Source organism: Nycticebus coucang, chromosome 9, assembly GCF_027406575.1.
Source record: "Nycticebus coucang isolate mNycCou1 chromosome 9, mNycCou1.pri, whole genome shotgun sequence".
In the NCBI taxonomy this organism is placed as follows: domain Eukaryota; kingdom Metazoa; phylum Chordata; class Mammalia; order Primates; family Lorisidae; genus Nycticebus; species Nycticebus coucang.
The window spans coordinates 35892701-35917853 of NC_069788.1; the positions used below are offsets into that span (position 1 = coordinate 35892701).

A 25153-nucleotide genomic window follows, 5' to 3' on the forward strand; every position below is an offset into this window, starting at 1 on the left:
AAGTTAGGATAAGATAATGAGGAGGGGGTGGCACTCAAATGCTTTAGCTCACCATGTCCAAAACAAGATTTGTGTGAGGCTATATTACTGCCCTGGTCTCTACTGGATCCCCAGAAGTTGGCCGTGGTAAAGAAACAGGGGAAGTGGTACAAACACAGGATGTAGCTCAAGGTTATCTATATTGAAGAAAAGTAGAAGCCATAAGGAGAGTCAAAGCTTTCCAGATCCTGGCTGGGACACCTAGAACTACATACACCCCGCTAAAAGCCTTTGCTCCACTCTAATCCATATGTCAGTCTTTCCCATCTTGACTGACCTTTCAAGTTTCCCTTCCACCAGGTCTGTCTATGCCGAATGCCATATTTCAAGGTACCTCCATGCCATTTTTCTCCTACTCTCCCTGTCTTTAGGGATGCTGCTCATACTCCCCATGCTGTAGCTGCCCTCGTTCTCCTAGCCCACCAAGTAGCAGTCCCAACTGGACAAGGAGCTCGTTCTCTGCCCCTCATTAGAGAACACACTGTGCCATTTAATAAGCATGGTTTTTCCATCAATGAATCAGAATAGGATAATTAGAAAATCCCCCTATAAGTTTATTAGGAAGGCCTGGTAGAGTGCTGTTGTGTCATAGTTCACAGCAACCGCAAACTCTTGGGTTTGAGCTATCCTCTTGCTTCAGCCTCCCAAGTAGCTCGGACTACCTCTCAAGTAGGTGCCCTGCACCACAACACCTGGCTAAATTTTACAATTGGTTGTATAATATCAAGCTATACACTGATACAACAGGACAACAGGGTGAGACTCTGTCTCAAGAAAAGAAAAGAAAAGAAAAATTAGTCATGTGCAGTGGCATACCTATAGATAGATAGTCCCAGCTACTCAGAGGCTGGGGGAAAGAATATCCTCACCAAGTGAAGAATTGAGCTGTAAACGATTTCCCTGTCTTATGCAGTTCCAGGGGAACAGTCTATACATCCTGCAAATCTAAAAGTGGAAAAACTGGGCAGCTATAATTTCTTTTAGGTGCTATATGATTCTTTACAAGGCAAGCACACCCAACTTGTGAAAAGCCATCTCCATAACTTCCTTATTAACTATCTTATGTTTATTGAGCACTTATGTTTTATCGCATCTAATCTTTACAACAACCCTATAAAATAGGGTTCAACAAATATATATCACAATTTTTTTTTTTTTTTTTGAGACAGAGCCTCAAGCTGTTGCCCTGGGTAGAGTGCTGTGGCATCCCAGCTCATAGCAACCTCCAACTCCCAGGCTCAAGTGATTCTCCCGTCTCTGCCTCCCAAGTAGCTGGGACTACAAGCACCCACGCCAATGTCCCGCTATTTTTTGGTTGCAGCCATCATTGTTGTTTGGCAGCCAGGCTGGATTCAAACCTGCCAGCTCAGATGTATGTGGCTGGCGCCTTAGCCACTTGAGCCACGGGCGCTGAGCCCACAATTTTTTTTTTTTTTTTTTTTTTGAGACAGAGTCTCACTCTGTTGACCCAGGCTACAGTGGCGTGGCATCATAGCTCACAGCAGCCTCAAACTCCTAGGCTCAAGCCATCCTCTTGCCTTGCTCTCCCCAGTAGCTGAGACTACAGGTGACTGCCACAATGCCCAGTTAGTTTTTCTATTTTTAGTATAGATAGAGCCTCACTTTTGCTCAGGCTGGTCTTGAACTCCAGAGCTCAACAATCCACCCACACAGAATGCTAGGATTACAGGTGTAAGCCACAGCACTTGGCTTATCACACTCTTATTATGTATCAGGCACTATGAAAATTGCTAGAGATAAGACAGTCAACAGAAAACAATGCCCCTTCTTTAATGGAGCTTACAGTATGGTGGGGAAGACATATTATGCAACCAACTGTAAAATTTAGCCAGGCTTGGTGGTGCAGGGCACCTACTTGAGAGGTAGTCCCAGCTACTTGGGAGGCTGAAGCAAGAGGATAGCTCAAGCCCAAGAGTTTGAGGTTGCTGTGAGGTATGATGCCATAGCCCTCTACCCAGGGTGACAGACTAAGATTCTGTCTCAAAGGAAAAAAGGAAAAGAAAAATAGAAAAGAGGCTCAGCGCCCATAGCTCAGCAGTTAAGGCTCCAGCCACATACACGGAGGCTGGCAGGTTTGAACCCAGCCCAGACCTGCCAAACAACAATGACAACAACAACAATAAAAAAACAGCGGGGCATTGTGGCGGGCGCCTGTAGTCCAGTGCCAGCTACTTGGGAGACTGAGGCAAGAGAATCACTTAACCCCAAGAGTTTCAGGTTGCTGTGAGCTGTGACACTACTGCAATCTACCGAGGGTGACATAGTGAGATTGTCTAAAAAAAAAAAAAGAAAGGTAAAACTGCAACTGTGACAAGTAGTAAGATGGAGCGGTATCAGGTGCTGACAAGCAGTAACAGGTTGGTCAAGAAAGACTTCACCGTGGATATAAATTTTGAGGTGAGCTCTGCGAGACAAGCGGAAGTTAACCAGGTAGCTAAAGAGCCCCGGAAAGAAATATCTTGCACCCTGCAGCTAGAGAGAAGTTTAAGTATACACAAATCAAAGATCCGTGTGATAGTTGGGGAGGAAAAGAAGGAGATGTTAGTTCTATCGAGGCCTGCCTGATACCTAATACTCCAGAGCCGGCGCTCCTAATCATTTCAACCTCTCCCAGTGACAGAAGTTGAAAAGCCACAGTTGACTTGCAGAGAAAAGATTTAAAGATAGTGCGATTTTACCAAGGAAGCCTCCCAGGAAACAAATGTCATCTTGGAGACTGCGGGAACTGGCAAAGTAGGTGCTGGAAGACCTCTCTTAGATCCTTCGAACGAAACGTAGCATTAACATAGAGACCACGCGTCTTTGCCCAGAGTAGACAGGTGAAGGAACTAGAACAAGAGTAACCCAGCGAGCCGGACTCTTGCCGCAGTCTCACGCCCCACCACTGCGGCTGCGTGAGCCGTTCCGGAAGCGGAAACGCACGGAGGGCGGGGTTGGCTTTCAAGATGGCGGCCCTCAAAGCTGTGGCCTCCGGCTGTGGGTGGCTTTTCCGAGGGTTCCTGGCGCGTCCAGGCGCAACCACGTGGACTCGAGTACCAGCTCGTGGGTTCAGGGAAGGTGAGTCCCAGGTCCCGGAGACCTCCCAAAATTGAGATGAGCGGCGGAGATCGCTTCCTCCAGCCCTAGTGCGCCCCTCCCTCCTTTCGTGCGATTCTAAGACGTCAGAGGTGCTAAAATATCCTGTCCAGACCCTGGGTTCTTTTATCGTGATCTCCTACCCTCTGTGAGTGACCTCACGAAGCGGGGAAGAACCAAGAGAACGGCATGCTTATTTAGCAGGATTAGGGTTCAGAAAAGTTTTCGGTAAGAGTTTGTGTGTTAATTTTCCTGTCCACGTTCATCGAATCGCCTGCTTCGTTAAAGAATCCCTGGGCCTCATATTCTTTTTCTAGGATATCTGGCCTCATATTCTTTTTCTAATTTTGCTCCTGAAAATGTTGTGATCTGACTGCGACTCTTTCTTCCCATGCAGCTAGACTCTCCGAGAGGGCAAGGCCAAGGCGGAAAGACCACTGAATAGCTAAAACCGAAAGGCAAAGGTTGGATGGTGGTCCTACTTCTCGTTAATCTTTTTTTTTGGGGGGGCACAGAGTCTCACTTTGTCGCCCTTGGTAGAGTGCTGTGTTGTCATAGCTCACAGCAACCTCAAACTCCTGGGCTTAAGCGATTCTCTCGCCTCAGCCTCCCAAATAGCTGGGACTACAGGTGCCCGCCCCAATGCCCGGCTGTTTGTAGAGACGAGGGCTCTCTCTGGCTCAGGCTGGTCTTGAACCTGTGAGCTCAGGCAATCCACCCGCCATGGCCTCCCAAGTGCTGGGATTACAGGCGTGAGCCACTGCGCCCAGCCTAATCTTTTTTGCAGTTTTTGGCTGGGGCTGGGTTTGAACTCGCTACCTCCGGCATATGGGGCCGTCGCCCTACCCCTTTGAGCCACAGGCGCCACCCCTGCCCGGCCTAATCTTAAATCTGGAAAGCAGCCGGATTATAGTATCAACTGAGATCTTATTGATGGCCAAGTGCTATGCTTCAATCTTTGAAGGAATTCTGGAAAAAGAGAAAACACAGCTCTTTTCCTGAGCATAGATTATAATAAGTATGCACTCCAATAAAGGTAACTTAGCATTTACATGAGAAATTTACAGGAAGATTCTGTTACTGGAAACAGCAAACACAGTTGGAAATTTTCATAAAAAGGATGTGTCCTGGGCAGCGCTGTGGCTCAAGGAGTAGAGCGCCGGTCCCATATGCTGGAGGTGGCAGGTTCAAACCTAGCCCCGGCCAAAAACCACAAAAAAAAAAAAAAAAAAAAAGGATGTGTCCTTAACCTTTTTATAAAAGAATGGAATTTGGTGGAGAGTGAAACGGTCTTCTAGGACATAGCCTTCCTTTATGTACTGCTGGAAACAAGAAAGATGAGTGATGTGCAAAAGAAGTGATGAGATTTATTAAGATTCTGGCCATACAGCTTGTCCGTTAAAGCTGAGAAGTATCCAGTGGAAGAGTGGGCATGGTCAGAGGGAGCAGAAAAGTCCAAAAAGAAGAGTTCAGTGAAAGGGCCATAGGATTTGTTTTAGAAGAGGTCTATTTTTTTTTTTTTTTTTGTAGAGACAGAGTCTCACTGTACTGGCGTCACGCGGCTCACAGCAACCTCTAACTCTTGGACTTAGGCGATTCTCTTGCCTCAGCCTCCAGAGCAGCTGGGACTACAGGCGCCCGCCACAACGATCGGCTATTTTTTTGTTGCAGTTTGGCTGGGGCTGGGTTTGAACCTGCCACCCTCGGCATATGGGGCCGGCGCCCTACTCACTGAGCCACAGACGCCCCCAAGGTCTATTTTTTTAATTTAGCTATGAAGAGAAGATGGAACATTTGCTAGAAGAAAAACGTCTGGATACTGCCTGCTTAACATTCAATAGACTAAAATTCATTAATAGACACCAAAGAGATCATGATGGTAGGAGGACTTGGATAAGGTGTTTCATATATTCCCATGCTGCAAAATAGGTATATGTTCAGAGCATTTTTCCAGGACTACAGGAGGCTGCCACAACGCTCAGCTAATTTTTCTATTTTTAGTAAAGGCAGGGTCTCCTGCTCAGGCTGGTGTCAAACTCCTGAGCTCAAGCAATCCACTGGCCTCAGCCTCCCAGAGTGCGAGGACTACAGATATGAGCCACTACACCCAGCCTAATTTTTCTAGTTTTAGTAGAGATAGGATTTCACTCTTGATTGGGCTGATGGGTTTTTGTTTGTTTTTTAACAATAAGAATATCTGAGATTCAACTTATGTTTTCATAATTCTCTAACTGAATGTTTTTAGTTAGAGAATTCGTGAAATGATGAACTGTATAATCAAGTGGGTCTCTGAAGACCTCTTCCCCATAAAGACTTAGGTTGGTAACTCTTCTGTCTTAAAAGCTAAATGTTAGATTAAATTGATGTAATTTTGCATGAAGCCACTACTATATTGTGTTCTTCCTGAGACTCCTCTCCAAAGCTTTTAAATGAAAGCTTTTGCTATTCTGTACATTGTAAGGTGTATTGTACATATAGTTAATTGTGACTGGTCCCGGTTGATATATTTGACACCCAGATAATACATGTAAAATTTAAATTTGTGGGGAAGAAGCTGGGTCTCTTGCTGAAAATACTCGTCCTACTTTTCAAAAGTATCAAAGAATACTGTAATTTTAGAGTTCATGGCACCATAGCTCAGTGGCTAGGGCACCAGCCACATACACCGGGGTTTGGCAGGTTGGAACCCAGCCTGGGCCTGCTAAACAACAATGACAAATTCAACAAAAAAATAGCCGGGCATTGTGGGCACCTATAGTCCCAGCTACATGGGAGGCTGAGGCAAGAGAATGCCTTAAGCCCAAGAGCTTGAGGTTACTGTGAGCTGTGATGCCATGGCACTCTACTGAAGGGAACATAGTGAGACTCTTGTCTCAAAAAAAAACAAAACATTTAGAATTCATGAAGACTGAGTCCTAGTGTTCCTGCCTATGAAGTCTTTCAGGCTAAAGCAGAGATTTTCAACTGAGAGCAGTTTGGTCCCCTAGGAAATATTTGGTAATGTCCAGAACAGTGTTTTTCAACCTTTTTAAATCACACAGCACACTTGAACCTATATAGTTAAACTTCTGTGGCACACTTATATTAGTGGGGAAAAAAACAAGTAAAAGAAAAAGAATGTAACTTTTTAAATTTTTTCTTGAGACAGTCTCACTTTGTCATCTTCTCGGTAGAGTACCATGCCCACCAGGGCCTCCCAGAATGCTAGGATTACAGGCATGAGCCACTGCACTTGGCCTTAATTTTCTTCATTTATTAATACAATCAGAGTCCATCATGACTAAAAAATTTTTTAAAATTATAATTTGTAATAAAAAAATAACAATTCTTTTAAAAGCTTAGTTATTTTTCCATTTATTACAATTTAACATTTAATGAGATATCTGAGCTTGACTTTTTAAAAAATATCTTCTTTGCGGGTCGCACCTGTGGCTCAGAGGGGTAGGGTGCTGACCCCATATGCCGGAGGTGGCGGGTTCAAGCCCAGCCCTGGCCAGAAACTGCAAAAAAAAAAAAAAATCTTCTTTGCAAGGTCGAATTTTAGATAGGCATACTCTTAAATCTTCTTCCAAGGATTCTAGCTGTGATTGATTTTTATTTTTAATATTATTCATTGCAGAAAAACTTGCTTCACACAAATGAGATGTAGAGAATGGAAGAATTATTTCTATTGCTTTTTTTATAATATTTGGAAATTCACCCTTGAGAGATAACCAAAAGGTAATATCTGTCGTTGAATATTTTCATTGCAATCCTCTGTCATTTTTTATTTCTGTTAACTCTTCCTCTTCTGTAATATTTAAATTTGCTGACATACATGTACCTAATACAAAGGGATTTCTCACCCAATCCAGAGACCTTATGTCAAGTGAAGGTGCAGGAAAATTTTTTCAAAATTTGTGTACAATAAAACTAAAGTTTGTGAAATTTGTTCAGTAAGATTTTTATCCAGTTTACACCTTTTCACTAGTTCCCACATTTCTACTGCATTTTTTTGTTTAATCCTTTCCTTTCAGAGCAATAATTTTTCTCTGAAAGCATTAATTTTTTCTGTAAATGTGAGACTGTTTTCATGATTTCCCTGCATACTCTTATTAAAGAGTATTCAGGGCAGGGTGCGGTGGCTCACACCTGTAATTCCAGCACTCTGGGATGCCGAGGCGGGTAGATCACCTGAATTAGGAATTTAAGACCAGCCTGAGCAAGAGCGAGACCCTATCTCTAAAAATAGCCAGACATTGTGGTGGGCACCTGTAGTCCCAGCTACTCGGGAGGCTGAGACAAGAGAATCACTTGAGCCCAAGAGTTGGAGGTTGCTGTGAGCTATGATGCCACGGCAATCTGCCAAGGATGACAAACTGAGACTCTGTCTCAATAAATAAATAAAAGAATGTTGCACCTTTTAAAAGATTGATACTTAATTCATAAAATATTGATAGAACTCTTCCTCAAGATAACCATCTCACTTCCATATGCAATAAGAGCTGAATATGAGAAGCATCCATTGAGGAACATAATTCTGCAAAAATCTTTTTTTTTTTTTTTTTTTTAGAGGACAGTCTCACTATTACCCTCAGTAGAGTGTTGTGGCTTCACAGCTCACAGCAACCTCAAACTCTTGGGCATAACCGATTCTCTTGCCTCAGCCTCTCAAGTAGCTGGGATTACAGGTGCCTGCAACAATGCCCAGCTATTTTTTTTTGTTGTAGTTGTCATTGTTGCTTAGCTGGACCGGGGTAGATTTGAACCTGCCAGCCTTGGTGTTATGTGGCTGGCGCCGTAACCACTGTGCTATGGGCGCTGAGCCAGTTCTGCAGAAATCTTGATTGCAGTGTCCTGCTTTGTACATAATAATTTTAATCATGTCATCTAGGACCTTTTGTAATTCAGGCACTAATAATTATGATGCTAGCACGTCTCTGTGTGGAAAACAGTGGGTAAAAATAATTTGAGGATTCTTTTTTTGTGCATGTGCAAATCTTTTTATACCCCCGGACATAGACGGGCTCCATCGATACAAATTTGTAGGAATCCCAAAACAAGTTGTTAGAATTAAAGTAATTATTTATCAAATTGAAAATATTTTGGCCCTTTGTTGTTCGGAGTGATCAACAAGATAAAAACTGGGAGGCGCCTGTGGCTCAGTCGGTAAGGCGCCGGTCCCATATGCCGAGGGTGGCGGGTTCAAACCCGGCCCCGGCCAAACTGCAACCAAAAAAAAATAGCCGGGCGTTGTGGCAGGCACCTGTAGTCCCAGCTACTTGGGAGGCCTGAGGCAAGAGAATCGCTTAAGCCCATGAGTTGGAGGTTGCTGTGAGCTGTGTGAGGCCACGGCACTCTACCAAGGGCCATAAAGTGAGACTCTGTCTCTACCAAAAAAAAAAAAAAACAAGATAAAAACTGTTGTATGATTTCTTCTTTATAGACAAATCTACTGAATGCTAAAAGTTGGGGTTTACCACTGATATCAGTAGATTCATCCAACTGAATTGCAAACATATTTACTTCTTTGAGGTGAGAATTACTTGAAATTCTATATTTTCAAATGAATCCTTAACATGCTGAGAAATTGTATTACCTGAAAACGAATTTTTTTTTTTTTCTGAGACAATCTCACTCAGTTGCCCTGGGGTTGAGTGCCAAGGAGTCATAGCTCACAGCAACCTCAAACTCCTGAGCTTCCAGCAGTTCTCAACCTGTGGGTCGCAACCCCTTTGTAACAATGAAAATACACTGCGGCATTAAGAAGGTTGAGAACCACTGGCTTAAGTGATTCTCTCACCTCAGCCTCCCAAGTAACTGGGACTACAGGCGCCTATTTTTAGAGATGAAGTTTTGTTGTGGCTCTGGCTAGTCTTAAACCTCTGAGCTCAGATAATCCATCCTCGTCTTCCCAGAGTGTTAGGATTATAGGTGTGAGCCACCACACCTGGCCTTATTTTTACTTTTTTTTGAGACAGAGTTTCACTTATTGCCACCTGTAGAGTTCTCTAGCATCACAACTCACAGCAACCTCAAATGCTTGGGCTTAAGCAATTCTCTTGCCTCTGCCTCCCAAGTAGCTGGGACTACAGGCACCCATGGAAACCGGGCCTCACTCTTGCTCAGGCTGGTCTCAAATCTGTGAGCTCAGACAGTCTACCCGCCTTGGCCTCCCAGAGTGCTAGAATTACAGGCATGAGCCAACACGCCTGCCCTTATTTTTATTTTTTTGAGACAGGGTCTCACTTGTTGCCACCAGTAGAGTGCTCTCGCATCACAGCTCACAGCAACCTCAAACGCTTGGGCTTAAGCTATTCTTTTGACTCAGCCTCCCAAGTAGTTGGGACTACAGGTGCCTGCCACAACAACCGGCTATATTTGTTTTTTTGTTGTAGTTGTCATTCTTGTTTTCTGCAGGCCCCAGGTGGGTTCAAACCCACCAGCCCCAGTGTATGTGGCCGGCACCCTAACCAGTGAGCTATGGGCACTGAGCCCCAACTTTTCCATTTTAATTGAATGCTGTATAATAAAAGGAAATAAAAGGGCGGTGCCTGTGGCTCAGTGAGTAGGGCACCAGCCCCACATACCAAGGGTGGCAGTTCAAACCCAGCCCTGGCTAAACTGCAACTAAAAAAAAAAAAAAAAAGCCAGGCATTGTGGCAGGCGCCTGTAGTCCCAGCTACTCAGGAGGCTGAGGCAAGAGAATCGCTTAAGTCCAGGAGCTGGAGGTTGCTGTGAGCTGTGTGACGCATGACACTACCGAGGGCAACAAAGTGAGACTCTGTCTCTAAAAAAATTAAAAAATAATAATAAAAATAAATAAACAACTCAAACTTTTAAAAAATAAATACAGGTATTAATTAATTAAACATACTTGGAAATTTTTCAAAACTAGGATTTGTGGGCGGCACAAGGTCAAAAGCTGCAAAAAATAAATAAAAATAAAACTAGGATTTCCAAGGTAATTGTGTCCAACTACTTCACTATTTCAAATCTAGACAGAACTACATGACACATTTAGTACAAGCCACACTTCCTTACTACTTCAGGCACAAGGAAAGATTTCTGAGTCATACGGCTTCATTCACTTCAGATGATATTGGTGTTCATTGCTAAATCCTTGACAAATCATACCATCCTGGACGTGTCTGTTTTTTAAGGCTACAACCCACCCACCTTAGAAATAATCCGTGTTTATCATAACAATAAAATGTTTATTATAACAATGATATATAATCAATTTAAAGAGTTTTTTTGTTTGTTTTTGAGACAGTTTCACGTCACCCTCTGTAGAGTGCGTGGTGTCACAGTTCACAGCAACCTTAAACTCTTGGCCTTAAGAGATTCTCTTGAATCTCCAAGTAGAGATTGGAGTGAGCTCAGGCAATCCACCCGCCACAACCTCCCAAGTAGCTGGGACTACAGTTGCCCACCACAATGCCCAGCTCTATTTTTTTTTGTTGTTGTTGTTGCGGTTGTCGTTGTTTAGCAGGCTCCAGCTGGGTTCTAACCTGCCTGCCTTGGTATACGTGGCTGGAACCCTGACCACTGAGCTATGGGCACCAAGTCAATTTAAAGAGGTTTTAATTTTGATATGTACATTTACTGTGCTTTGAACTTTTTGCAAATGATTCAATTAGTCTTTTTTTTGTTTTGTTTTGTTTTGAGACAGAGTCGCACTAACTATGTCACCCTCAGAAGAATGCCATGGCATCATAGTTCAAGCAACCTCAAACTCTTGGGCTCAAGTGATTCACTTGCCTCATCCTCCCTTGTAGCTGGGCCTATAGGCGCCTGCCACAACTCCTGGCTATTTTTATTGTTGTTGTAGTTGTCATTGTTTAGCTGGCCCGGGCCAGGTTCAAACCCATCAGCCTGGATGTATGTGGCTGGCAACCTACCCACTGAGGTATGGGTGCTGCCAGTTCAATTAATCTTGAAAATTTTTCACAGGATGATGGGGTGCAGTGGCTCACATCTGTGATCCCAGCACTTGAGAGGCCAAGGCGGGTGGATTGCCTGAGCTCACTGGTTTGAGACCAGCCTGAGCCAGAGCGAGACCCCTTCTCTAAGAAATAGCCGGGTGTTGTAGCAGGCATCTGTAATCCCAGCTACGTGGGAGGCTGAAGCAAGAGGATTGCTTGATCCCAAGAGTTTGAGGTTGCTGTGAACTAACGCCACGGCACTGTACTGAGTTTTACTGTGACCAAGTAAAACTCTGTCTCAAAAAAAAAATTTAAGATCCTTTCAGACATACTGGTTGAGAATAATTGACTCTAGAGACATTTTTGGTTATCAGAACTGACACTACTGGCATCTGATGGGTAGAGGCCAGGAATGCTGTTTAAACATCTTATAATACACAGGACAGCTTCTCACAATTTATTGTGAAGGAAATTTATTTAAAACAAGAAAAAATAAACACATATGATTATATGAATTAACAGTCATGATCTGTCTGACACTTTGACAGAGTATATTGAAATGAGTAAAGGCCAAAGGGAATTTGCTGCTTGTCATTCAGTCAGCTAAAGGGGCTTTCTGGAGGGCCTTGCATTTACACAAGGGCGTGTTTGGCAGAATGAACAGTCCTATACCTAAAAGCTTTGAAAGAAGAGTGGGTTGAGAATTTCAAACAATTCAAGGAATAGAGTCCAGAGTAACCTGCTAATGGAAAGAGATTTTTGTGAATCAGTAAGACTCTTCATTCAGAACCATACAGCAGAGGAATATTCCCTCAGGGGTCCAAGGGAAAAGAAGGGGGAAGGCAATGAGGGAATCAGAAAACTTAAATGGTAGAATTAAGGATGAACTGAAGGAAGTGGTGCCTGAGGCAGGGACACATCCCAAACATGGCGCTCCTCTGACTATACACATGTAAGACTGTTCGGGCCTCCTTCTAGCTATCAGTTACTCCATCCCTTCCCACTCTGCTTGGGACTTTGTTTCCACAGATTCTTTCCAAGAGGGACCTTGGTCTCTGGGCCCTTCCTGCAGCAATGCCCTACACTCCTCATCATTCTTCTTTCCTAACTTCCTCCTTTATTGGGCGGTTGGATCTTTATATGGCTGCATGTCTGTGTTTATGTGGCCATTAAAGTCTTTCGCGTTCACTGCAGCCTCGCCACAATCCTGTTTGCTCCAGACTATTATAATTCAGTTATCTTGGACTCCATCCTAGATGAGTATTTACGGAAGTACTCAAAGGACCTCTTTACAAGGCATGAACTTTATTATAGTGAAGTTCCCATGCTTGGTTTAGTTCTCTTTACTCCTCTAGGGCAAAGACTATGCCTTCCTGTTCTACTGTAACTCCAGGATAAGTAGGGCAAGGCTATGTAATCCACGAATGCTCAGCAAATGTGTTGCCTCATTTGGGACAGATTATTTCATGTGTATGAGAAGTGCCAATTGTGAAAGATTTTGGCCGTTAGTTCTTGTTTAGAGAACTGCTTCATCTCTTTCCTTAGTTGACTTGATTCTGCCATATCTCAGAGCACAAGGGTATCTCTTTCTAAACAAGTTTTCTATTAGTGCCTAAAGCTTAGCCCAGCTTTTTTTTTTTTTTTTTATGAGTAGTTTAGCTTGTGATTAGTCTTGCTTTTCTTAGCCCACCCCCTCTTCTCTTGAATAGAGAGATGGCCAGGGACAAAATAGATCTCAGGTTTTGTTTGGTTTTGCCATGTTTGTGTATGCGTACTGAAAATCAATACTATTCTGATTCCTATCTCCTCTTTCCAGAGGCTTAAAATCTACTAAGGGCCTCTGCAGGCTCCAGCCAGGCCTTCTCCCCCAGCACTAAGACACCACCCTGATCATTCTCAGTCGGTTGTGAATTCCCTTCTCTTTTCTTCAGATTTGACAAATTGTCTCTTAGATAAGCATCTGCCTATTGTTTTACCCACTAGTAAGATGATTCACTGGTTCAAGAGTTGCTGTGTGGAGAGATGGTGCACAGTGAAGCTTGTCACGGGCTTTGATCTCTTTTCCAGGGGCCAGTGGGATGACTTCAGGGTTTGGTTCTTTGCCGGGAGTGATGTGTTTTGTTAGGCTTGTTTAGCTCATGGTTAGGACCCAAGTGCCTCCAAGGAGAAGGGAAGCACATGTTTATCTACTTTGTGTTTTAGGGCATTGTTCTGACTGCTGATTCCAGTGGTTCCAGAATGTCTCTCCTTTTGTTTCCTACAAACTCTCAGAAACTGACCCCCACAGACACACCAGTTCTGATTGGGTTGCCCTCAGGCCATCTTCCAACTTGGTTTTTGCCAAATTTGCGGTTTCTGGGGTGTCTGGAACCCCTACTGGGCTGTATTCCCTCCTCCTATCTCCCCCCCAACTCCTCCCATCCTCCATTTGTAGGTTGTGTCTGCAGATTGACACATTGTGACACATAGTGACTTTCTCTCTATAGCTGTACTAGCTTCCAGACTGAGGGCCAGGTTGAGTCTCACCTGCATTCAGTTACTAGGTTGATCTCTATTCTGTACAAGTAGATTCATGTGCAGGATGGTGCATTTCTTTTACATGGAGAAACCTAGTTTGTTTCTGAAGTGATTGGTGGCTACAGTGTTCTTTGGAGAAAGCCTCCAGGTTTTTTATAGCCAGTGTTATTCCTTTGTTTGTCTGGAGTTGGACTTTGAGGGGCTCTCAGGTTGGTTGTCTTAGAGTAATGAGTCTTTATGAATGGCCTGCCCAGAAAACAAATGGGGAACGATTCCAGGCAGTCTGGGTCCAATTAGATATCTGTCACAGCTGCAGTGGGCCTCTGGTTGGGTTAGAATTGTCTTTTTCCCTTAGACATTCTCTTCTCTTTATTGTTTACTTTCTATTGCAAAAGCAGCACATGTTTATTCTAGAAACTTCAGAAAATATGGATAGACAAAAAGAAGAAACTAGAAACACCTACTGCCACCACTAAGCAATAACTAGTATTACTGTTTAGGTATATAGCTGCAGGGGGCTGTGAGCCTTCCAAATCCATATCTAATTGTGAATATGCTGTGGAGATTTTCCTAGGGAGAAGTCTGTGGCTTTCACTAGATTCTCAACCTTAGGCTCTTTCTGATCTGTAGTACTTGCCTTGGCCAGCCAGAGCTGAGTAAAACTAAATTTTGATAGCCAACCTGCTTTTACAATATGTTTTCTAGTATTTTGGGAAACAGTCTGTAGCCTAGCTATTTGAACCCAGATTTTAGAAGAGGACTGTGACAAGTATTTTGCTCCCTAAAAATAATAGTATTTATTGAGCATTTGCCATGTACCAGTTCCTATGCTGACAGCTGTGGCTTCTAAAGAAACTGAGAGAACATGGGAGAATCTCCAAGAACTATTTGATTATACAGTAGAACCTCCATAGTTGACCACCTCCCCAGATTAACCTAATGGTCATAGACCAGACATGCACCACATGTACCTATCAGCACAGTAGGCCTAGTTCCTTATGTTGACCACCTCTGTATATTGGCCAGTTTGTTGTAGTCCCTTGGGCAGTCAACATAGAAAGCTTCTACTGTGTTTGCCAAATGTGGGATATTAGCTTTTCCTTGGATTGTTGTCATTCTGTGTCCTGGTTAAGTAGGACATGATTATGTGTATAGCCTCTGTGTGAGACTGATTATTTGGCCCCCAAGTTCTCTTCTAACTGCCCAAGTCCTAAATATGCAAAGAGCAGAGAGAGTCCCTTTCAATTTGGAATGGCAGTTCTCTCACTGAAATTCTGCCTGGACCCAGTGTCTGCAGGCTTCTTATTCGCACCTTGTCACCCACCTCCAAAATAGATAATAAAACAACCCTACAGGGAGAGGAGTGGATAAGAGAGGAGAGGATTTAACTACACAGCTATCTTCATACAGATTTCTTGCAGTAATGTATGGATTTTTTTTTTTTTTTTTGAGACAGCCTCAAGCTGTCACCCTGGGTAGAGTGCTGTGGCATCACAGCTCACAGCAACCTCCAACTCCTGGGCTTAAGCGATTCTCTTACCTCAGCCTCCCAAGTAGCTGGGACTACAGGCGCTCGCCACAAGGCCCAGCTATTTTTTGGTTGCAGTTGTCATTGTTTGGCAGGCCCAGGCTGGATTTGAACCCGCCAGCTCTGGTGTGTGTGGCTGGCACCTTAGCCACTTGAGCTACAGGCGCCGAGCCTGGACTTTTTTTTTTTTTTTCAAGACAGAGTCTCTTTTGCCAAGCCTGGAGTGTAATGATGTCATCATACCTCCCTACAAACTCAAACTTCTGAGCTTAATAGATCCTCTTGCCTCAGCCTCCCAAGTAGTTGGGACTATAGGCATGTGCCACTCCACCCAGCTAATTTTTCTATTTTTTGCAGAGACAGGGTCTTGTTACGTTGTCCAGGCTGTTACTCAACTTCTGGCCTTGGGAAGCACTAGAATTATAGATGTGAGCCATACTACCTGATTTGGGCTATTTTATTAGTACATCACATGATAAAACCTGCTGTTATTCCAAGTCCTTCATACAGATTTAACTCAAGACTTTCACAATATGGTTTAGAGGTAAACTTGTCCTGTTGCTTATCCACCATGGGGCCACTAAAATAGGGCTGTAGCTTATCACAAACTCTTCAAAGTCAAAAACTATTTTAGGGCCGGGTGCAGTAGCTCATGCTTGTAATCCTGGCACTCCAGGAGGCTAAGGCCTGTGGATAACTTGAATTCCGAAGTTTGAGACCATCCTGAGCAAGAGCCAGACCCCATCTCTACTAAAAAATAAAAAAATAAAACTATCCAGGAATGGTGGCAAGTGCCTGTAGTCCCAGATACTCAGGCAGCTGAGGCAAGAGGATCACTTGAACCCGGGAGTTTGAGATTGCTGTGAGTTATGATGCCATGGCACTAATTTACTCAGGACAACGGAAGACTGTGTCTCATATATGATGTCTGATGCTCTTTGTCATAGGACACAAACAGGGATACTTTTGAAGGTCTTTTAAATGCTGCTGCCTCACCACCTCTTATTGCTACCCACAGTAGGGCAGGATCTTGCCAATTTCTTGGATAGAACCTAGATGAAGCTTGATTTAGGCAAAAACAGTACGGATATCCTTAATCTCAGAGTGAGGATATTATCTCAGCCTCAAGGGCATAAGGGCATAATGCCTTGGCCCCTGGGGTTGAACCCTGCACACTTTCCACTCCAGGTGAGGGCTGTGGGAGAGTGGAGACTGAAGGCTCCTTTTTTCTGCCTGTGTAAAATTTGAGCTATTATTTGAAACTCTCTGTTCCTTATTAAATGGCTGACCTCATTTTTCCCCTTTATCTCTGTAGTGGTGGTGATCCAAGAAGGGAAGACAACTATAGTAAGTATCATCAAGTTGGCCACTTATAACCTCTTTAACACTTGGAGCTGCCTGACTGCTCCTCTCAGGAAGGGAGGGAGGCCCAAACTGGATCCTCCTGGCTCCAGGATCAGCTCCCTCCATGACCATAAATCCCACAGTCTACAATTTTTCAAGCTGTATGCTGTGGTGTGGCTAATCAGGAGCAGTTACTATGCCTGGGCTGGGGCATCTGTTATTTGATTAAAGTGGCCTTCGCTGATATGCTCTTTGGCAGATGATGTCAGTTTCCCAAAGGGGAAACTAAGGCACCGTTGCAGGCTTAGAGAGCCAGAGTTAGTTGACCCAAGACCAGGAGGCTGCTTTTCTTTTCTGCCTGGAATGACTAAGCTCCTCCTTAAATGATACATTTAAAAGATGACATTCTCTGGGTCCTGGCCGCACTAGCTGGCGCCCTAGCTTGTCTGTCAGTAAGAAAGCTGGAATGATTCTTTATCCACCCTCTCCTTTTTCCCTCATTGAGCCCATCTCACCTCCCTTCCTTGGGAGTCATGGGGCCTAGATTATCCTATAATCCTTAAAAGACAACATTGTTTTCACATGGCCTTCCATGCCTCCAAGAAATCCTCAACCACTGCAAAGAATTCCCAGAAGCCTCTGTAACTTCCATGTTAACCAGGGATTTAACCCTTTAGGCAGCCAACCAGCCAAGCTCAGTCCTCCTCAAGGCAGTCTTGTCCCCAAAAACCAGTGCATTGAGTCTTCCTCTCAGCCTTTCTACTACTTAGCCTCAAAACAGTTCTGTCTTTTTAAGGGGCCCTCCCTCCATCCCCTTGGGATACCTTTTTTCCTTGATTCAAAGCTAAAACAGGTATTCACACTATAACCTCCATGCTGAAGGAGAATACATCTGTTCTTTTGAGTGTAAAGAACATTTTTCTCATGTGGGGCATGAATCTGCTAATTTGTTGAATGCACACAAGACACTGTGACCTATGAGAGTCCTCAGGAGAGGGAAGAGCCCATCCATGCCTAGAGAGGCACTGCCATGGCTGACTTTGGTTATTACTTTCTTCTCTATGAAACAAAATCGGACATCTACTTCACTAGGTTATGGGGGTTAAGTGAAATATGTGAATAGTTCTTAGCCTGGAGCCAGGCATATAATGAATCAATAAATGTTAGCTCTCTCCTCCCAGCCCACTGTAATTCCCTCCACCCCTACTCCTGCAAAGTCTGCTGTGTACCTGTGAATTTTCTCTAACTCACACATCTCCTTTTCTGGTGTAGTTGTGGTTGCTATGGCAGAAAGATGGTAGCAGTGTCCCATACAGCTAAGCAGTACTTCCAACCCCCTTTCCCTTTGGCCAGTTCTACCCCAGGAGATAGTGTTGCTACACTCCCAGAGTCTCTAAGAATCTGTCCCAGCCTCGCTTACAATCCAGGGCCTCAGTCAGCAAGGCTTTCTAAACTCCCCCCTTGCATTGATTTATTGTGCCTGGCAATTCCAAGGCTGTGTCACAGAAAACAGCAGCAAGAAGGAGGTCATTTCACATGTGGCCTCAGCAAGGTTTGAAAGGTAACATCTCAATGATAAAACCAGGGAGCAGGACAGGGGAATGTATCCTCCCATCTGATTTTTTTTTTTATATTAAAAAAGCATATACAGATACCTGCTTATATAGGCACAGCCCAGATTTTCTCAGCCTTGGCATTATTGGAATTTGGGGCTGGATAATTCTTTGTTGTGAGACTGTCCTGTGCAATGTTAGCTGGTAGAGCATCCCTCCTAGATGCTAGTAGCACCCTTTCTCCCAGTTGTGACTGTCAAAAATGTCTCCAGACATTGCTAAGTGTCCCCTGAGGAACAAAATCACCTCACTTGAGGCCCACTGACATAGACCTAGTTCTGTAAGATACAGTTAGACACTGCAGTTTCCTTCAAGGACACGTAGGACGGGAGGGAGACTTCCTCCGGACTCTATCCCTGTGTCATTTGAAACTTTTTACCATGTGCATGTCTTACTTTTCCCAAAGGGAGGAAAAGAAAGCACAGTTTTTTTGTTTACGGGTTTTGTTTTGTTTTTTTTTTTAAGGGGGGCATTTCTTGAAGGAAAGGTAGCATTCAGTTGATACAGCAACCCCTTCCCTACCTCTTGTCACCAGTATTAAGTTCATATGGTTTCTATTACCCCTGCCAGTCACCAAAACACATCCCCGTGGCCACCCTAAGGCCTAGTATTAGCAACTGCAGAATAAACACCGCAGTTCACAGAGACCTGTTAGCTATTCCCACAAGACCCTCTAAGATAAATTTTCACCAGCATTTCCATCATTTGGGATTTTGCTCAAAGATAAGTGGCTTCCTATCCCTTATACTGGCTTGCTTTCTCTGCCTCCCTAGATTGAAGGCCGCATGACAGAGACTCCCAAGGAGAGTCCAAATCCTCCTAACCCCTCTGGCCAATGCCCCATCTGCCGTTGGAACCTGAAGCACAAGTACAATTATGAGGTGGGTCTGTGTAGGGACACTCAGGTCTGCATGTCACAGAGATCCAATTCCCTAGTTAATTGGAGAAGCATGCTCCCCCTGCAGCCACTGCTGCATCTCATGGTGTCACTGGAAACAGCATTTTATACAGTGACTCTCAACCCTGCTGCATGTTACGATAACCTAGGGAGCTTTAAAAAATGATGCCCAGGCTCCAACCAAATCATCAGTCTCTGAGGGTGGGGCCCAAGCATTTTTTTTAAAAGCTCTCCCATGACTATAATGTGCAGCCACTAGTTAAGTTCATAGTCTGGTTGTGCTTCAGACCACCATGACCCTGTAACCCAGCCTACAGGGACTTACTCTTCACGGGCATGGAGTCATCATCTGGGTTTGCCTTTCTTCCTTTTACAGTGAGGGTGTATTTGAACAGTCTTGTTTCTCACTGTTATCTGGGAACATATTACTCTTTCCATGTTGGAGCTGTAAAGATTCCTTCTAGTGCAGTTGTTTCCAGGGAGAGACGATGGTGGTGAAAAATAGCAGTGTACTGAGTGCATGCTTTCTGTCAGGCACTGTTACGAGTGCTTACCTGTTTTAAACACAGTGACCCACTGAAACAGGTACTTTTTTCATCCTCATTTTACAGATGAGGAAATTTAAGTTAATGAACTTGCCTCAGATCCTCCAGCTAGTAATTATAAGAGCTGGGATACAAACTCCAAGGATACAAAGCCAAGGCAGAGCCCAGGTTCCTAACTAGTGCTCTGTACATGCTCTTTAAAGATGGGAAGGGCCCAGGGGTATGCACACAACCCTGGAGAAATCCTTACTTGTTCTTCAGAGCTCTCAATAGTGACATTAGCACCCTATTTTGGGGTTTCAGGTGATTCAGGCTCTGGGCCAGTTTGACCTGCAGGTTGTTCCTGTGCCCCTATGTGGCATGGGATGACTAAGGGCCGAGATCCTGGTCAGGTGATAAAAGCAGGAGAGGCCACATGCCCATGGGATCTGAACAGAATGACCCAACTAATCTCCTGGGCTGAAGGCCTTGGCTTTAGGCCACATGGTGGTGGTGGAGGGGGGGTGCTCTTTTGCTGTGCCCTGAGGCCCTACTGCTGATGGCTACCTAGAGCAATAAAAAGCAAGCGCAGGCAAAGGGGCAATGTTCAGAGCTTTTTGCCATGTGGAAGTTAGTGGGGTTGTGGGCATACTTGGAATCTTAGCTGCTGATAGGAAATTAACCCCGTACCTGCCTAGCCACTGTGGGGTACTTTTCTTACCAGCCTTTTCCAGGAAATGTACTTGGCTCTGTTTATCTAGCAGAAGAAATCTAATCCCCTCTGAGGTAAAGGCTAAAGTTGTTTTTCCTTTTACCCCTTTCCACTGAGAGCACCGTTAGCCTGAGTTGCACCAAGCTGTCAGCTTGCTTGGCAGCCTGGGGTGGGGGGCTGGGGCTCAAACCTAGTTTATTAGCCCTAGATTAATCCAATCCAAGTACTTTTCATCACTTGAAGAGAACAGGGGTGGGAATTGGAGGCCTGGGTCCCTCAGGCACTGTCCAGTGATTAAAACAAATCTGCGGTTATACATCGAGGCGCCTGCCAGGGAAGCAAGTTGGTTTGTGGAACAGGACTGCTAAGGCTGGTGTGCCAGGGCCCTGAGGGCAAGGGGGTGGTGAGTTTCATTTAACCCCTGCAAACAGTCCCTTCACCCTGCAGCCATTCTATGAGAGTTGGAGTTGGGAGAGAGGTAGTCCTTGGTCTTGTTCTGGCTCTATCCTTGTTTCTGTGACTGTCCCAGGCAGCCTGGTGGGCATGTGATGGTCTGAAGGAAGCACAAAAATCCTTTCCCATCTGGTCACAGGTGGCTTTATGCCTGCCTAGCACTTGAGGGACTGGCAGGAGATGAAGGGACTGTTTGCGTATACTCTGGCCCGTGGCCTGTAGGCTTGGGAGCTAAAATGGTACGTGTTTTCCCTCTTGTGTGGAAATATATAACATTCCCCCTACGGCACCTGAAAAGAATCATTCAACAACAACAACAGAATCATTCAACAGACATTTTGTCATCAAGAAAGATACTATAGGTGCATAAAAGATTGTTAACATTTTTTTTTTAAGAGTTTCTATTCTCTTAACCTAGTTTACCTTATGGAGTTGTTGAGAGCACTTGGATTGGTAATGGGACACAAAAAATCTCACTAAGTTGGGATTAACCTTTGTTAGGGTGAAAGGAGCAGAGAAGTGTGGAGAACTTGTTGTTAGGTAGGTTCCCAAGAGACATCGACCCCTTGGAGTGCTGGATCCTGCAGCCTCCTCTGTATACCATGCAGCTCTGGTTCCTCAACATCAAAAGCAAGCCCAGCTGATCCACATCTCCTGTTTTGGGTTTCCACTAGGATGTTTTGCTGCTTAGTCAGTTCATCCGGCCTCACGGAGGCATGCTACCCCGAAAGATCACAGGCCTGTGCCAGGAAGAGCATCGAAAAATTGAGGAGTGTGTGAAGATGGCCCACCGCGCAGGTAGAAGGCCTCTCAGGATGTAAGAGGCTTGCAGGCATCTCTCCCCACCCAGCTACCCCAAGTTCCAGCCCCTCCTAGAAGAGAAGTGGATATTCAGAGTGTTAATTATACTCATCCCCCAGTGCTGAAACCCCCACCATACACACTCCCTTTGGCTTTCCCTCTGGCCCACTCAGAGCTGTGAGAAAGCTGCAGAGACCTTTCTTCTTCCCTCCACTCAGGTCTGCTCCCAAATCATAGGCCTCGGCTTCCCGAAGGATTTGTTCCAAAGAGCAAACCCCAACTCAACCGGTAAGCAAACCTGGGTGTGAATAACTTAAGCGTTTTGTGGGCCCTCGGCTCTCACTGGATTATGCTGGGGAAATCATTTGTTGGCCCTTATCTCACAGCCCAGGAAAGCTAGAGTGTGCCTGTGCTGTCCATTCTATCCCCTTCCAGCTAAAGCGCCCCACCCGCGCTGTAGTCCTTCCTTGCTGGCCTCAGCATCTTTCCTCTTCCCTCGCCTATAGGGTCCTTAGCACAGGGGCAAGAAAGGTAGGAAAGTCTGCTGATTGGGCATTAGAATGTGCTAATCCCCTATTTATGACATCACACTGCGTTGATATGGGAATATCAGAGCACTTCTGCAAACTTTCAGTATCCTAGCTTTCTCTAGCACTGGGGTTATTAGAGGGCAGAATGAGGTCTTAAAACTGGGTAGGGCCACTGTGTACAGCTGTGCAAGTCAGGCACTGCACAACTTCAGGGCAGAATCCACATAGCCTAGGTCACAAACAGTGCTCCCTAGAGTTGTATAGTTAACAATCAATACAGCTGCAGCCTGGGAGGGCACATGGTTTTATAGAGGAAGAGAGGAGCCCCCAGACCCTGGAATTAATCAGTCTGCCCGCCTCTAATGTAAGAGCAGATTCTCACCTAACACCCAAGCAACTATCCTATTGCAAGTTCCTCTTCCTTCTCCAACCCTGACATAACCACACTCACATACTCCTAGGTTTATATTATCCCCTTGTTGAGAAGAGAGCCAGTTCTGTAAGATTGATCTGTGAGGTTCTCGTTCTCCCCTACCTCTTGCCCCTGTCCAGCTGCCACTGGTGGTTCTCAGACTGGAGTCAGGAAGATAGAACTACTCTCTGTAGAGTACTAAAGATGACTGAAGTAAAGCAAGACACCTCAGCCCCCAGCAAACCTAGGTTGATCCCCAGCAGAGCTCAGGCATGGAGGGTATGAGGCTAATTGCTGGTCTGGAGGTATAGGGTTGTTTCCTGGTACCTTGCCTCCCCTGTCCCTAGAGGCTGGGTCAGAGCTGGACTTTAACCAGTGCATTGCCAGCACCCTGGTCCTGTGCCCATCTCTACCTACACCTCCCACATTGCTAGCTGGGCCACCAGCCAGCAGCCCTGGGGAGCAGGACATGTTAATCCCTTTCTGTGTCTCCCGAATATACTATGGACCATTAAGGGTTTGAGCCCACCTCCCTCTGGCTTTTTAAGAAATAGCAGCAGGCCTAAAAGGACACAATCCATCTTGCCCCTCAGGCCTTTGAAGCTAGGCCAGGCTCCCTCCCATACATCCGTTGTCCTTTAATGTGACACAGGATTGATGATGTGTGGGAGCTCTTGGGTTGCAAAAGGCCACCCCGGAGGGAGGAGTTCAGCCTTCGAAAGAAATGGATTTCCTTGCAAGGGACTCTGTAATTCTATCTAGGGGTTCTTGAGCTGCCGTGCATTGGTCTAGGGTCTGCTGGGACCATGCTTTGTTCTGCTGTTGCCTACCACCCCCAACACACCCATTCAGGAGAGGGAGGAAAGGGGCTGGTTTAGGAAGAGCCTTGGTTCTTCTGAGAACTTGAGTGTTCCCAGAGAGCTGACTAGAGGCCATCCAGCTCACATACTGTCAGCTGGCTGTTCCGTGTAGCATAGGCATTAGGCCCAAGGCTAGCTGAAGCCCAGCTTCCCTCACATCTCTCGAAGGCATGGGGAAAGGAATGGCTTTGGAGCAGTAGATCCAGAGAGCTTGCTCAGCCTCAGGATCCCTGGGAGTCCTTGAATCCCACTGAGCACCCCCTTTGGGAAGCCTGGTCCCGTATCCCAACTTTTCACCAAAAGACTGGGAGAATCCAGCAAAGGGGCCTTTGATGTTTTCCTTCCTTTACCTTATTCTTCCATTTTCCCAGCATCACCAACCATAGAAAAAGCAGTTCCCAGCGCCACCCCCTCTACATTCATCACTCTGGCTGGATACTTGGGGAAGGCCCTCTCCTCTCTGCCCTGTGCACACTCAGACTGTGGGCCAGAACCTCATGCAGACACCCTCTGCACAGGGCTAACAGCAGAAGAGCATGGTCCAGCAGAGCTCAGTTAAAATGCATAAATCAGTAATCATTTTTTTCACTTTAAAAGTTTTTGGCCAAGCTTACTAATTATTTTTTATTTATTTATTTTTTTTAATTAAAAAGCTTCTTATTTGAGGGTCTCCACAGACAGCCGGACTGAGCCCTGACCTAAGTACAGGCAGGGGAAGATTCCTGGCCTTTTTCATGGCTGAGCTTTCAGGACAAAGGATGGGCCTTTATGGATAGTATCCGAGTTCTTTTCTGGACAGAGTAAACCCCAGTCCTATCTGGCATGAGCCACTCTCCTGGGAACTATCAGAGCCCTGGCCATCCCCAAAAGAGGCCAAAGAACCATGGGTGGCAGCCATCTTTTTCCACCCCCTTCCAACTAACAGGAACCTTCCTAGGCTAGGGTGCACCCACGGGCCCTCACCAGTTGGCTCCCTTCATGGATTGGGTGAAGAGCAGGAGTCCCTCACCCAGTTATGATAACCTAGGAAGCTCCCTGAAAGCTGGGGTGGCTGAGTGAGTCAAGTGAAGAAGAGTGAAGGGTTCCTGTAGGTCCTTACATCACCTATCCTCTCCCCATGGCTGAGGTCAGAGAGGAATGATCTGCTCCCCAGCAAACACACACAAACATTGACAACTCATAAAGATCAAGGGAGCTCATGGCCCTGAGCTGCCTGACCCTGGCCACACACGCTTGCAGCAGTGAAAGCCCAGCCCATCTGTTTACAGGACACTCAGCAGCTACTCCCAGGAAAATCCCTGCCCTTTGAAAAAGGAAAACTGGTGAAAGGGTTTGCTTGACCCAAAGACGCCATGCTCCATTTTCCCAGTTCTAGGACAGGACCCCAATCCTCACAGGAATTGTCCTCCCTTCACAGGTACCTGACTCGCTGGTCTCCCCGTTCCGTCAAGCCCATCTACAAAAAAGGTCACTGCTGGAACAAGGTGCACATGGCTGTGGGGTCACCCCTACTAAAGGACAACATCTGCTACTCAAGAATGCCTTTGAAGTGGTATCATTGACTGAGAGCAGGGCTTCCAGAAAACCTGGCTGGAGCTCCTCCCACACCTCGTCTGTGAAATAGGAGGCCCACTCATGAACCTTTAGCCACAACCGCACTCCTGCTCTATCCCACCAAGATGGCTTGGGCCCTCCAATGCAAATGGACAAGGGACGGAGGGACTAACTTCAGTACCGTTGTCCTGCCCAGGAACACTGCTGGGAGGATAGGCAAGGGCAGTTGGGTGTCCCTTGGCAGCTGTTGTGGGTTTTAGCTAAGCTCTGCTCAGGGATAGGCTTTTTTGCCCAAAGGAATGTAATAAACATGGTTCATGGGCTTACCTACTGTGTACTCAGTGCTTGGGAAGTTGGGGGGCCTG

The 25153-nt window shown here is 45.4% G+C and overlaps 1 protein-coding gene across 4 annotated transcripts; it reads left to right on the forward strand.

The window, feature by feature from the left end:
* Positions 1-762: 762 nt before the first annotated feature.
* Positions 763-25105, forward strand: MRPS18A (mitochondrial ribosomal protein S18A). 4 transcript variants are annotated; one of them, XR_008382372.1, is made up of 6 exons: positions 763-3117; positions 16403-16434; positions 18818-18925; positions 21306-21448; positions 21651-21720; positions 24652-24784. XR_008382372.1 is itself a non-coding variant. In XM_053601559.1 (6 exons), exons 1-6 carry the CDS (start codon positions 3006-3008, stop codon positions 24794-24796), a joined length of 591 nt encoding a protein of 196 aa, XP_053457534.1. In that variant the 5' UTR covers positions 770-3005; the 3' UTR covers positions 24797-25105. The 4 variants fall into 4 exon arrangements, 3 of the variants coding, with proteins under 3 accessions (XP_053457534.1, XP_053457536.1, XP_053457535.1); XM_053601559.1 differs by having other exon boundaries at positions 770-3117; positions 21306-21429; positions 24652-25105; XM_053601561.1 differs by lacking the exon at positions 18818-18925 and having other exon boundaries at positions 770-3117; positions 21306-21429; positions 24652-25105.
* Positions 25106-25153: the final 48 nt, after the last annotated feature.